The sequence below is a fragment of the Channa argus genome, chromosome 16, assembly GCF_033026475.1.
Source record: "Channa argus isolate prfri chromosome 16, Channa argus male v1.0, whole genome shotgun sequence".
Classification (NCBI taxonomy): domain Eukaryota; kingdom Metazoa; phylum Chordata; class Actinopteri; order Anabantiformes; family Channidae; genus Channa; species Channa argus.
This window is the reverse complement of record NC_090212.1, coordinates 225,610-237,232: the sequence shown is the minus strand read 5'-3', so window position 1 is coordinate 237,232 and position 11,623 is coordinate 225,610. Positions and strand designations below refer to the sequence as shown.

At 41.3% G+C, this 11,623-nt stretch overlaps 1 protein-coding gene across 1 annotated transcript in view; it reads right to left on the bottom strand.

Moving 5' to 3' along the window:
- Positions 1–3,795: 3,795 nt before the first annotated feature.
- gabrr2a (gamma-aminobutyric acid type A receptor subunit rho2a) overlaps positions 3,796–11,623 on the bottom strand; it is a 65,226-nt gene continuing 57,398 nt past the window's right edge. The window contains exons 8-9 of the mRNA XM_067479433.1: positions 10,951–11,159; positions 3,796–4,134 (exon numbers count right to left, since the gene is read on the bottom strand). Of these exons, the coding sequence (XP_067335534.1) occupies positions 3,799–4,134; positions 10,951–11,159 (545 nt within the window). The 3' untranslated portion in view covers positions 3,796–3,798. The remainder of the gene's footprint in view (positions 4,135–10,950; positions 11,160–11,623) is intronic.

The following is an 11,623-nucleotide window of genomic DNA, read 5'->3' as shown; positions in this document are numbered from 1 at the left end:
CTCCCTCTTTAGTGTCCAACCTAGCATACAAGTCCTCATATGCTCTTTGTTTGGCCTTTGCCACCTCTATCTTCACCTTACGCTGTATCTCCCTGTACTCCTGTCTACTCTCTTCAGTCCTCTCAGTGTCCCACTTCTTCTTAGCTAACCTCTTTCTCTGTATACACTCCTGAACTGCCTCGTTCCACCACCAAGTCTCCTTGTCCGCTTTCCTCTTTCCAGATGACACACCGAGTACCCTCCTACCTGTCTCCCTGATCAAATTAGCTGTAGTAGTCCAGTCATCTGGAAGCACCTCCAAACCACCCAGAGTCTGTCTCAGCTCCTCCCTGAAAACTAAACGACATTCTTCCTTTTTCAACTTCCACCACTTCGTCCTCTGCTCTGCCTTAGTCCTCCTAATCTTCCTCACCACCAGCATCATTTTGCACACCACCATCCTGTGTTGTCTGGCTACACTCTCCCCTACCAATGCTTTACAGTCACTGATCTCTTTCAGATTACAACGTCTACATAAGATGTAGTCTACCTGAGTGCTTCTCCCTCCGCTCTTGTACGTCACCCTATGTTCCTGCCTCTTCTGAAAGAAAGTGTTTACTACAGCCATTTCCATTCTCTTTGCAAAGTCAACCACCATCTGACCTTCTGCGTTCCTGTCCTGAAGACCAAACCTGCCCATAACAGTCTCATCACCTCTGTTCCCTTCACCTACATGCCCATTGAAATCTGCACCAATGACAACTCTCTCACCTCTGGGGATGCTCTGCATCACTTCATCTAACTCACTCCAGAATTTCTCCTTATCTTCTAACTCACATCCTACCTGTGGGGCATAACCACTCACAACATTGAACATCACCCCTTCAACTTCCAGCTTCAGGCTCATCAACCTGTCTGATACTCTTTTCACCTCTAGAACATTCCTCACAAAATCCTCTTTCAATATAACTCCTACTCCATTTCTCTTCCTATCTGACCCATGGTAAAACAACTTGAACCCTGCTCCTAAGCTTCTAGCCTTGCTACCTTTCCACCTGGTCTCCTGGACACACAGTATGTCCACCTTCCTTCTCTGCATCATGTCGATCAACTCCCTAGCCTTCCCTGTCATAGTACCAACATTCAAAGTCCCTACTGTCAGTCCTACATTCTTAGCTTTCCTCTTCTCTCTCTGCCTACGAACACACCTTCCTCCTCTTCTTCTTCGTCTTCGACGAAGAAGAAGAATAAAACCCCTAAACAATTAAATGTGGATTATTAAATATCAGATCTCTCTCCTTTAAATCTCTGTTATGTAATTACTTAAAAAGCGATAATCATTTTGATTTATTTTGTCTTACTGACACTTGGTTGCTACAGGAAAAATATATAAGGTTAAATGAGTCAACCCCAGAAGTCATATTAATGATCATGTTGCTAGAAGCACAGGCCGAGGTTGAGGAGTAACAGCAATCTTCCACTCAATCTTACCAATAAACCCTAGATCTAAACATGTTTATAATTCATTTGAAAGCCTTTCATCCTTCCAGATTTCTTCCAGATCAGATTTAGTGTTTAGTACAGATAAAGTAATTATAGTAGGTGACTTTAACATTCATGTAGACAGTAACTGCTTAATATCTCATTATTAGATGTAATAATCCCACTCAGTGTTTTAGTCACACCAGTCCTTACATACCGCATTGAAACTGATAACAAAACAGTATTACCTCATAATTTCCTCATAATTCTCTTTTGTCTGAGCATTTTCATATAACATTTGAATTGACAATAAGTGGGGGCGGCTGTAGCTCAGTGGTCCATGGACCACAGGGTTAGTGGTTCGATCCCCAGTCCCTGCTATATGTAAAAGTGTCTCTGGGCAAAACACTGAACACCCAAAAGCCCATTCCCATCCCCAGCTGTGCAGTGCCAGTCTAAGCCTAGTAGTAATTGGGGAGGGTTGCGTCAGGAAGGGCAGCTGGCAAAAAAAAAAAACGGTGCTAAAGCAAAATGCGGACGATGATCTGTTGTGGCAACCCTGAACTCACGGGATAAGCCGAAACGACAAAAAAATTATAATTTGAATTGACCATAATGGACCATACACAGTTAGAAAAAATTCCACTAGAGCAGGTGCTTAAATGAAAATGCTTAAGCTTTTTATCCATAGATCTTCAACTATTACCTCATAAAAACTTACAACCTGTATGTTAGACGCTATACCAGACTATATTGCTCCAAGAAGCTTTACCTTTAATAGACACGTTCATCTTAGATATCAAAAATCTATCTTCAGAAACAGGGTATGTACCACAGGGCCAATAAGGTAGCTGTAATAAAACCACTACTTAAAAATGTCTTGACCCAGGTGTTTTATTTTTAAAATCCCTAAAAAAGTAGTTGCAAAGCAATTATGCGGCCACCAAACAAACTAAAACAAAGAACAGCCTACGGAACCTACAGGACATTGCCAAAATTAGGAGCATCCTGTCTCAAAGTGATGCTGGAAAACTAATTTATGCATTTCTTACTTCTAGTTTGCACTACAGCAATTCCCTACGTTCGGGATGCCCCAGGAACTCCCTGGAAAGCCAACCATTAATACAAAATGCTGAAGCAAAAGTGTTGACTGGAATTAGCAAGAGAGATTTTTCACCTTCACTAGCTTCTCTCCAATGGCTTCCTATAAAATCTAGAATAGAATTTAAAACTCTGCTTCTTACATTTAAAGCTCTAAACGGTCAAGCTCCATAACAAGACCTCATAGTTCCATATTGTCCCAGGAGACCTCTTCAATCTCAGAATGCAGGCCTACTTGTGGTTCCCAGAATTTCAAACAGTAGAATGGGAGGCAGAGCCTTTAGTTATCAAGCTCCTGTCCTGTGGCACCAGCTCCCAGTTCAGATTTGGGAAGCAGACTTCCTCTCTATTTTTAAGTCTAGGCTTAAAACCTTCCTCTTTATTAGCATATAGTTAGTTATAGAGTATAGGAGTTATGTTGCTATTATTTGTCACCACTGTATGACATTAACTCTGTGTCTTCTTTCTCACTCAGTTGTCTTTGTCCTTCTCTGTCCTCCTCTCTCTGTCCCTTTTGCAGGAGTCCTCCACTTTGAAGTTGTGTTTTTCCAGTGCATAGATACTGGTCCTACCAACCTGCCCAATGTTTTGTTGTTGCTTTTTGTTGCTCTTTTCTTTTCTCTCTCCACTTTCCACTCATCCCAACCAGTCAAGCCAGATGGCTGCCCATTCTGAGCTTCTGCTAGAGGTTTCTTTTGTTAAGGGAGTGTTTCCTCTCCACTTTTGGCCAGGGCTTACTCAAGGGGGATTTGTTGGTTTTTATCTATATATCTTTATATCCTTGACTTTATTCTGTAAATTGCTTTCAGATGACTTTGCTCAAACATGAAAACAAGCTTTTATCACGTTCATAGCAGAACGACGAGGAATACACCAGCTGACAGTTGACAAAGCTGAAAAACACTGGGAGAATTAAAATCAGTCACACTTTAAAAACACTGTTCAAATTATTATTTTCTCTGGTTTAGTTTCGAGCATTAATGAACATTCAAATTGCAGCATTAAAAAATCAGTCGCTAAGTCTGAATGGAGTACTTTTGCAGTACTTTTGCAGAGCTCATCTTTTCAGACAATTTTACTCTCCAAGGCCTTAAACCTAATGATCTATCAGCACTACATATACAGTATAATACAACAGCTCATCTACATTTTGTCCTGAAATTTCAGATTGGGACCCAGTCTTAATCATGTGTCTGTGTTCATTACTCTGGTCTCAGCTGTCATTCAGACTGCCTTTCAGCAGTAGACAGACCAGTAGATAAGGTTGAAGAAGATGTATGAACCAGGGAAAATCATCCGGGAGTATTTGTCAATGGTGTGTGTGTTCTGAATGATGTTGAGGGCACGGAGGCTCTTCTTCTTCTTGGTGGTGGTGGACTCACTGCTAACTGACAGATGGACCACCATGTGTTCTGGTTTCTCTGGAACCTCATGCATCTCATCCTGCTCCTCCTCAGGGACCATCGGCTCCTCGGTATAGCCAGCTAGGCTGTTGGTATCGGCCTCGCTATAGGTACCATCCAACATGGTCATCGTTCGGGTCTGGGAGATGCCGCAGGTGCAGGGTAGTGACTGAGAGAGAAGACATATATAATATAATTGTTATTTTGCGTGGGATTTCAAATTATTGTCCAGTGACTTTATACCTTACATTTTGGTCAAGAGCCAGCATTGTCGTTAACAACATGTATCAGTGCATTGATCTTTGTTATGAATATTCATTGTTACTTATGAACTGCTGTGCTTTACAATGACGATTAGGAATCATAAGAATAACCAGATAAATCATTGCCCTTGCCCTGGTGATGTAGCTGGGAGTGGTTAGAGCTGGGTCTTGGTCCATCCTTTTGCTCCTGTGTCTGCCCTGATCTGTACTCATCTTGGGACTTTTCCCACAGCTTCCAACACCTCCTGCCTGCAGTGCTAAATGCCGTATGGTCTTGTTGAAGGACTGCACTCCTATCCTGTGCCCCTGACCTTTGAGGGAAACACCTCACCTTCTAGCCTTGTTTTTAACAGTCACTGACCATGTTGTTACAGAGCTAGATTAATTTGAAAGTATTCCAGGGGAAAATTACAGGGAAAATTCTAATGATAATATGCTTCCAATGTAGTATAAGCGACAGCCAGGGGAGAGTCAGTAACGAGCGTGTCCCTTTCAGGGGTCACCACAGCGAATCATGTGCCTCCATCTAACCCTGTCCTCTGCATCCTCTTCTCTTACACCAACCAACTTCATGTCCTCTCTCTCTACATCTATAAATCTCCTCTTTGGTCTTTCTCTAGACTTCCTGCCTGGCAGCTCCAACCTCAGCATCCTTTTACTGATATATTCACAGTCTCTCCTCTGAACATGTCCAAACCACCTCCATCTGGCCTGTCTGACTTTATTTTCAATACATCTAACATGAGCTTGTCCCTCTGAGGTCCTCATTCCTGATCCTATCCATCTTCATCACTCCCAAAGAGAACCTGAACATCTTAAGCTCTGCTACCTCCAGCTCTGCCTCCTCTCTTTTCTTCAGTGCCATTGTCTCTAAGCCGAACAACATTGCTGGTCTCACCACCGTCTTGAACACCTTTCCTTTCATTCTCGCTAATACTCTCTTCTTAACACACCTGACACTTTTCTCCATCCATTCCAACCTGCTTGCACTCGCCTCTTCACCTCTTTTCCATACTCTCCATGGCTCTGAACCATTGACCCTAAGTACTAAAAGTCCTGCACCTTCTTCACCTCTGCTCCCTGTAACCTCACCATTTCACCTGGGTGGAATACATTTATGTCAATGACCATGGAGATTCCTGTCAAACCTCATCTGTCAGTGTGTCCATCACCAGAGCAAACAAGAAGGGGCTCAGAGCTGATCCTTGATGCAGACCCACCCCCACCTTGAGCTCCTCTGTCACACCTACAGGACACCTCACCAGGGTCTTACAGCTCTCATACATGCCCTGCATCACTCTAACATACTTCTCTGCCACTCCAGACGTCCTTATACAATACCACAGCTCCTCTCTCGGCACCCTGTCATACGCTTTCTCTAAATCTACAAAGACACAATGCAACTCCTTATGACCTTCTCTGTACTTCTCCATAAGCATCCTCAAAGCAAATACTGCATCTGTTGTACTCTTTCTAGGCATGAAACCATATTACTGCTCACAAATGTTCACCTCTGCCCTTAGCTGAGCTTCCACTACTCTTTCCCACAACTTCATTGTTTGGCTAATCAGCTTTATTCCTCTTTAGTTGCCACAGCTCTGCACATCTCCCTTGTTCGTAAAGATCGACACCAGTACACTTCTCCATTCCAAGTTTTTTCTTTAACACAATTTTTTCTTTTAGTTCCAAGTAAGTCATAAAATGCTGGCCCCCCAGCCTAATGTTTACACTATCCTGGATCTCCATAATTCTATCTGTGATGTTCCTGGTCCATTTCACTTCCTGAAGAATTGTCTCTATCAGGTGATAATGTCAGGTTATGCGGGTTGGGGGGTTATAATGCCACAGCATTGACTTAGATCTTCCATTGACTTAGATCGGTCAAGTTGAACAGAAGCTTTACAGCAGTGTATGTGTAACATTTCTTCCCTTCTCAATGATTTTCCCAACTGACCTGAAACAACATTAACAACTCTACTAGTTCTGGGTTTCTGCCTCTGGGTATTTTATCACTGCTGTGGCTTAGTGATGCCTGTTCCTGTTTATCAGCTTCCTCCTCATATTTGGGCCCAGGTGCTGCTGAGCCACACCTTTTAGCTGCCACCTGTTCATCCTCGTTCTCCATGGCCTGCAGCTTAGGTGTTTGACTGACCCCACTCAGCCATGCTTCGCGCAGATGATGACTTGGTACATGATTATGATGGTTGTTAAATAAATAAATAAATAAATAAAAATGGATACTTGTCTAGAAGACCATAGAAAGAGAGAGCTTTTGTTCTTTTCATCCCAGCAGAGAAAGAGCTTCAACTACAACGATGCAACCCTGCCTCTGTCTTCCTGCATTTTTCCAGCTTTTGCAAACATTAGCAGACAAATTAAATATCACATGTCCACTTGTATAACAGTGTATCATTTGTATAATTTCAATAATATATTCAGAATAAATACTGCACTGGCTAGCAGAAGGCAAATCCAGAAAAGCTGGTCATCTTTATGGAAGGAGGACAGAGGCCAACCCAAAGCAGCAGAAATTGTAGAGTGGTCGTCCACAAATGCCGGAGTTGTTGGTTCGATCCCTGGCTCTTCCGATCACATGTCAAAGTGTCCTTGAGCAAGACAGCTGCATAGCAGCTCCCCTGTCGCTGTGTGCATTTGATTGTGAGTGCAAATGGCTGAATAAGAAGCAGTGTAAAGCCCTTTGAATGCCAATAGGTAGAAAAGCGCTATATAAGTGCAGACCATTTACATGGACATGAACATCTTCCAAAAAAAATCTGTCGAGTCCTGTCTCACTATCTGACATATTCAATAACCATAGGCAAATTCATGTATAGCTGGGTGTCAGTGTTTCTGGTTTATTTATTCTTTCTAACAAATCTATTGTCATGGCAAAGTCCCCAAAACAAAATTCTCTGCAAAGGTGCCCTGGCCATCTAAGCATGGAGATTGACTCACACTGGAGACTTTATTTATTTAAGACTGAAAACCTCCAACCCTTGGGAAGCAGTTGTGCTGGTTTTCCTATCCCTACATCCCTATGCAAATGAGAGAGTTACTCTCTGCAAAAGTGTAAATTCATTTAAAATCTGGCCAGAAAGCAGATTTACTAAGTTTCTGCTTGCAAGAGGGAAATGTATGTAACTGCAATTAAACGGAGAAAAGAAACCTCCCTGCCCCACCTCACACATTTGTTTGAGCAGCTACAGTTTCTAGTGCAAAATGTACAGCTGAGGAGAATAAGTGAGAATGTAGCAAAACATTTTTCTTTTGGTTTGGTTAAAGACTACTGTAATTCCTGTTTTTCAGTTAAAATAAATCACAACTGGCTATTAAAATACTAGACTAACTCCCCAGGTTTTCTCAGAGTGAGAAAACTGAAAAGGCTTCCGAACAGAGAGTGCACCATGAACATGTCTAATTCGTAATATGATACAAGATTTTATCATGGCACAAAAACTTTGACTTAACTTTGACTTTTGCAATTTGCCTGAGGTTCTGACGCCAAGGGTCAGACACAGAAGGCTCCCACAATGACAGCTCTACTGTGGCCATTCATTGTTTACTCTGCGTCTTTCATCTCTTTCTTTCCCACCAATGTTCCTATTTACAAAAAATAAACATAATTTAAAAAGGTAATATTGTACTAATAAAATTAGCCTGGTTTATATCCTGGTTATAATTAACAGGTTTATATCCTAACAGTAACATTTATTCTTTTCCTGTTTGTCTTTTGTTGACCATCACCAGACAAATCACTATCTGGGTAGGAGATGGAGGAAGAGAAAGAAACTAGGCCAAGCACAAAACCTGGACAACAGGCAATTGATGAGTGCAAACAGTTGGTGGTAAGACCACCTGAGCCAGTGGCTAAGAAAGAGGATGAGGGAAAGTTATCAAAGAGCTAGGAGAGCAGGACCCAAAAAACTATCACAAAAGCCATCACAAACTAGTTTCAAGACACTGGGAGACATTCAGACATTCCAAGACTCTGTCCATTTAATTATTTTTTTGTCCTTTCAGCTTATCCTTTGTGTTAAGGCTTGCCACAGCAGATCATTGTGTTGTTGTTGATATGGCACAGTTTTTACACCAGATGCCCTTCCTGACACAACCCTTCCCAATTTCTACCAGGCCTGGACTGGCACTGCACAGCAGTCACAAAGGCACTGCACATGGGAATGGGCTGTTGGGGGATTAAGTGTCTTGCCCAGAGACACTTTGACATATAGCCAGGACCAGGGATTGAACCACTGACCATGTGGTCCATGGACAACTGCCTTAACAACTGAACCACAGCTGCCCCCATTTAAGATTCTGTCCATAATTCATCATAAAAAATAAAACTAATACTGCCTGTTTGTTTACAGGCCATTACCTAAAGCCTATCTGGTATTTTATAATAATAATAATAAGCAGATTGGCTTGTTTAGTCACCCTTCACTACCTGGTTGTAACACAATTCTGGTGTACGCACCAGATGCGCAAACTGGGTTGGAAAGTCTAGGAAAACTATTACAAATGTACTCCAGTTTCTTAGATATTTTAGGAAAACCCACAACTCAGCCACATCACCCAGGCGCAGATATGGAAAAATAAATATGACTTTGCATATGTGGCTTTATTAGTAAAGATGCTCATGTTTGGTGCTGTGTTTGTGTCACTCAGATGTTTGCTTCTGCTCAATTCAGTAAGTCAGTTAGTTCAAAATGTCTGTTTTGGGTGGCTGATTACAGTGTTTGTGGCTCCATCTCAGATGCGCCATCCTGACCTACAAAGCTGTGCTGACTTGTTGGGGTGTTAATTAATTTGGTCATGCTTCATGAGACAGCTGTTACTTTGTTGTGCTTGTGTTAATCATGTGCTACTTGTTCTAATCAAAGTCACTATGATAGTGTGTGTGTGTGTGTGTGTGTGTGTTTATTAACACACTCACATGTTAGGACATGCATGTTCTTGTGAAATCCAAATGCTGGTCCCTATGTCGAGATGCTGGTCGAGAAGTAAATTTAGAGTTATGACATGGTTTAAATTTAGGTTTAAGCTAAGGGGACTGAATTTCCCACATACTGTAGCAAGAACGAAAGCATGTCACTCTGGTTTACTGATACTGTCTGGGGTTTTCATCCTTGTGTCCTTGTTTTTGCTGATTAGTTTCAGTAGAGTTTTGCATTAAGAATCAAATGAGGTTTATTCTTCAAGGTCAGTTAGGATTTAATTATTTAGATGTAGATGTTTGTTCAGACAGCCAGCAATGATAGTTAAGTGATTGGGTTTGAAGAGCAGTGATCAAGTAGTTACTGCCCGTTCTCACTCCCAAGGCATTAGAAACGCCGCTTTGCACAGTCCCTTCTGCGATAAATGCTGATGTTAAGATACCGCTTTGCGTTGGTGACTGACGTTCTGAGCTTTCAGTGTAGTCAATTAGAAACCGTGGTGCCTAAATCGATGACGTAGAGCAAGAAGAAAAAAGGTCTTATAGCGAAGAGGACAGGCATGGTGGATGGTAAAAGAAAACACAGGACTTCCACGGGTGACTGGGGTTCAACTCTAGTGTGAGTCATTGTGTGCTTTATTGATGATTGTGGCAGACGTGTTTTCTATAGTAAGGAATTGCAAATGTGCTGTTGACACTGTATGTAGCATTTAGCTTTCATGCTTTGTCTTTTTTTCTTCGTTTTTGTGCCTAACCCCAAATGTTGTTTTTTTCTTAACATAATGTTGCCCTGTAGTTTTTTCCCTAACCCTAATGTTTTTTTTTTTGTGTGTATATAAAGTTGTTCCTTTGGCGTCATAAGTTGACCCTCATGGAGCATCCAATACTGACACCAAAGTGCACCTGCAGCCTCATTACTGGATGCAGTTGTTAAGAGGTCGACAAATAGCGGCGCTCCTTAAGCGATCAATAGTAACGCCAAAGGGTACTATATAAAACGCCAAAGGATGTAAAAAGTGGTGTGCACATGTGTGTTTTCTTTTTTTCCTAAGCATCATTTTCTTCATGCAAAGACATAGGTTGAGAAACTGTACAGTATTTTAGACAGATCCCTTGTTTATGTGTTAAAAAAAATGGTGTGGACAAATACAGCAAGAGGCAGCAAGGGACAACCCAAGACAATGAAAAATCAACAAAGCAAATAAACTTAAACTGTGACATGCTATTTGTGCTGTCTTTGTTTTTCACTTTTGTGCTAATCAGGAAGTGTAAAATGTGTTTATCACAACATTATATTCCAAATTATCTTGAAAAATTTTAATCAAATCATCAAAATTTATTTTAGGAACATTTTAAAAGTTTAGGATTATATACTGTCATTTAGATCTCACTATAGTGAAATTTTAGTTCAGCAGAAAAACACACTTAATCTATTGCCATTATCAACTATTTCAAACAAATGTGCTGAACATGCTCTTGCAGGGATGAGAGATTGAATTTCACCAGCTTTCTCAAACCCAGTAGTTAACTGTTGGTTACAAACATTCTCTTGCTGTTCTTTGTTGCTTTTGTTTTTGGCTTGCAATGCAGACAGTCTGACAGATGCTCTTGTAAGTGAAATTTCACAAAGAAACTAAGAGTGTCTGAAGCTTTAGGAGTCTGGAGTCTCTGAACTGCTCAAGAGACTGCTCTGGCTCATAAAAGAGAAAATGATGCCTCTTTTCATTATTATTGCATGGCAGTTGGCGTTTTTCCTCACAGCACCAAATAGCATGCATTAGAACCAAACCTGAGATCGTGCCCTCTCTCTCATCTTGCGCTCCCGGCGGTCCTGGACTGTGGACAAGTAGTTGACGGCGGCATACTCCAGCACAGACAAGAAGACAAAGACGAAACTGACCCAGAGATAAATGTCCACAGCCTTGATGTAGGACACCCGGGGCATAGATGCGTTCACACCCGTGATGATGGTGGACATTGTCAGTACAGTGGTGATGCCTGGACACAAGATACACAACATTTTAGTTAAACTACAGTAATGCATGAAATGGAATTGTGTTTGTTGAGTTTGTTTGTTTACTTTCACAGTGTAGACACATTATAATGGACTTACACAGTGCCCTGAATCAGTAAGCAGACACACTGTTGGGTAGCTGAAGTTATAAGAGGTAAAAGCAATAACACAATCATACAACATGATGCAATTTGATTCAGCTGTGCTCTAATAAACAGCACCCTGTGAGGCTCCCAGGCATCAAGGCTTCCAAAATTTGCAGATCAACTATCAGGGGTGGTATAAATACTGAACTTTTACTTGATGTAGTAGTAATACTACTAAAAGAAGTAATGATACTAAATCGTACAGTGTACAAACAAAAAAAGCTAAAGCGATGGATATAACTATTTAAATCAAAACTTGGTTACAGTAACAAAAATACATGTTATATGTTATTTATTGCAGA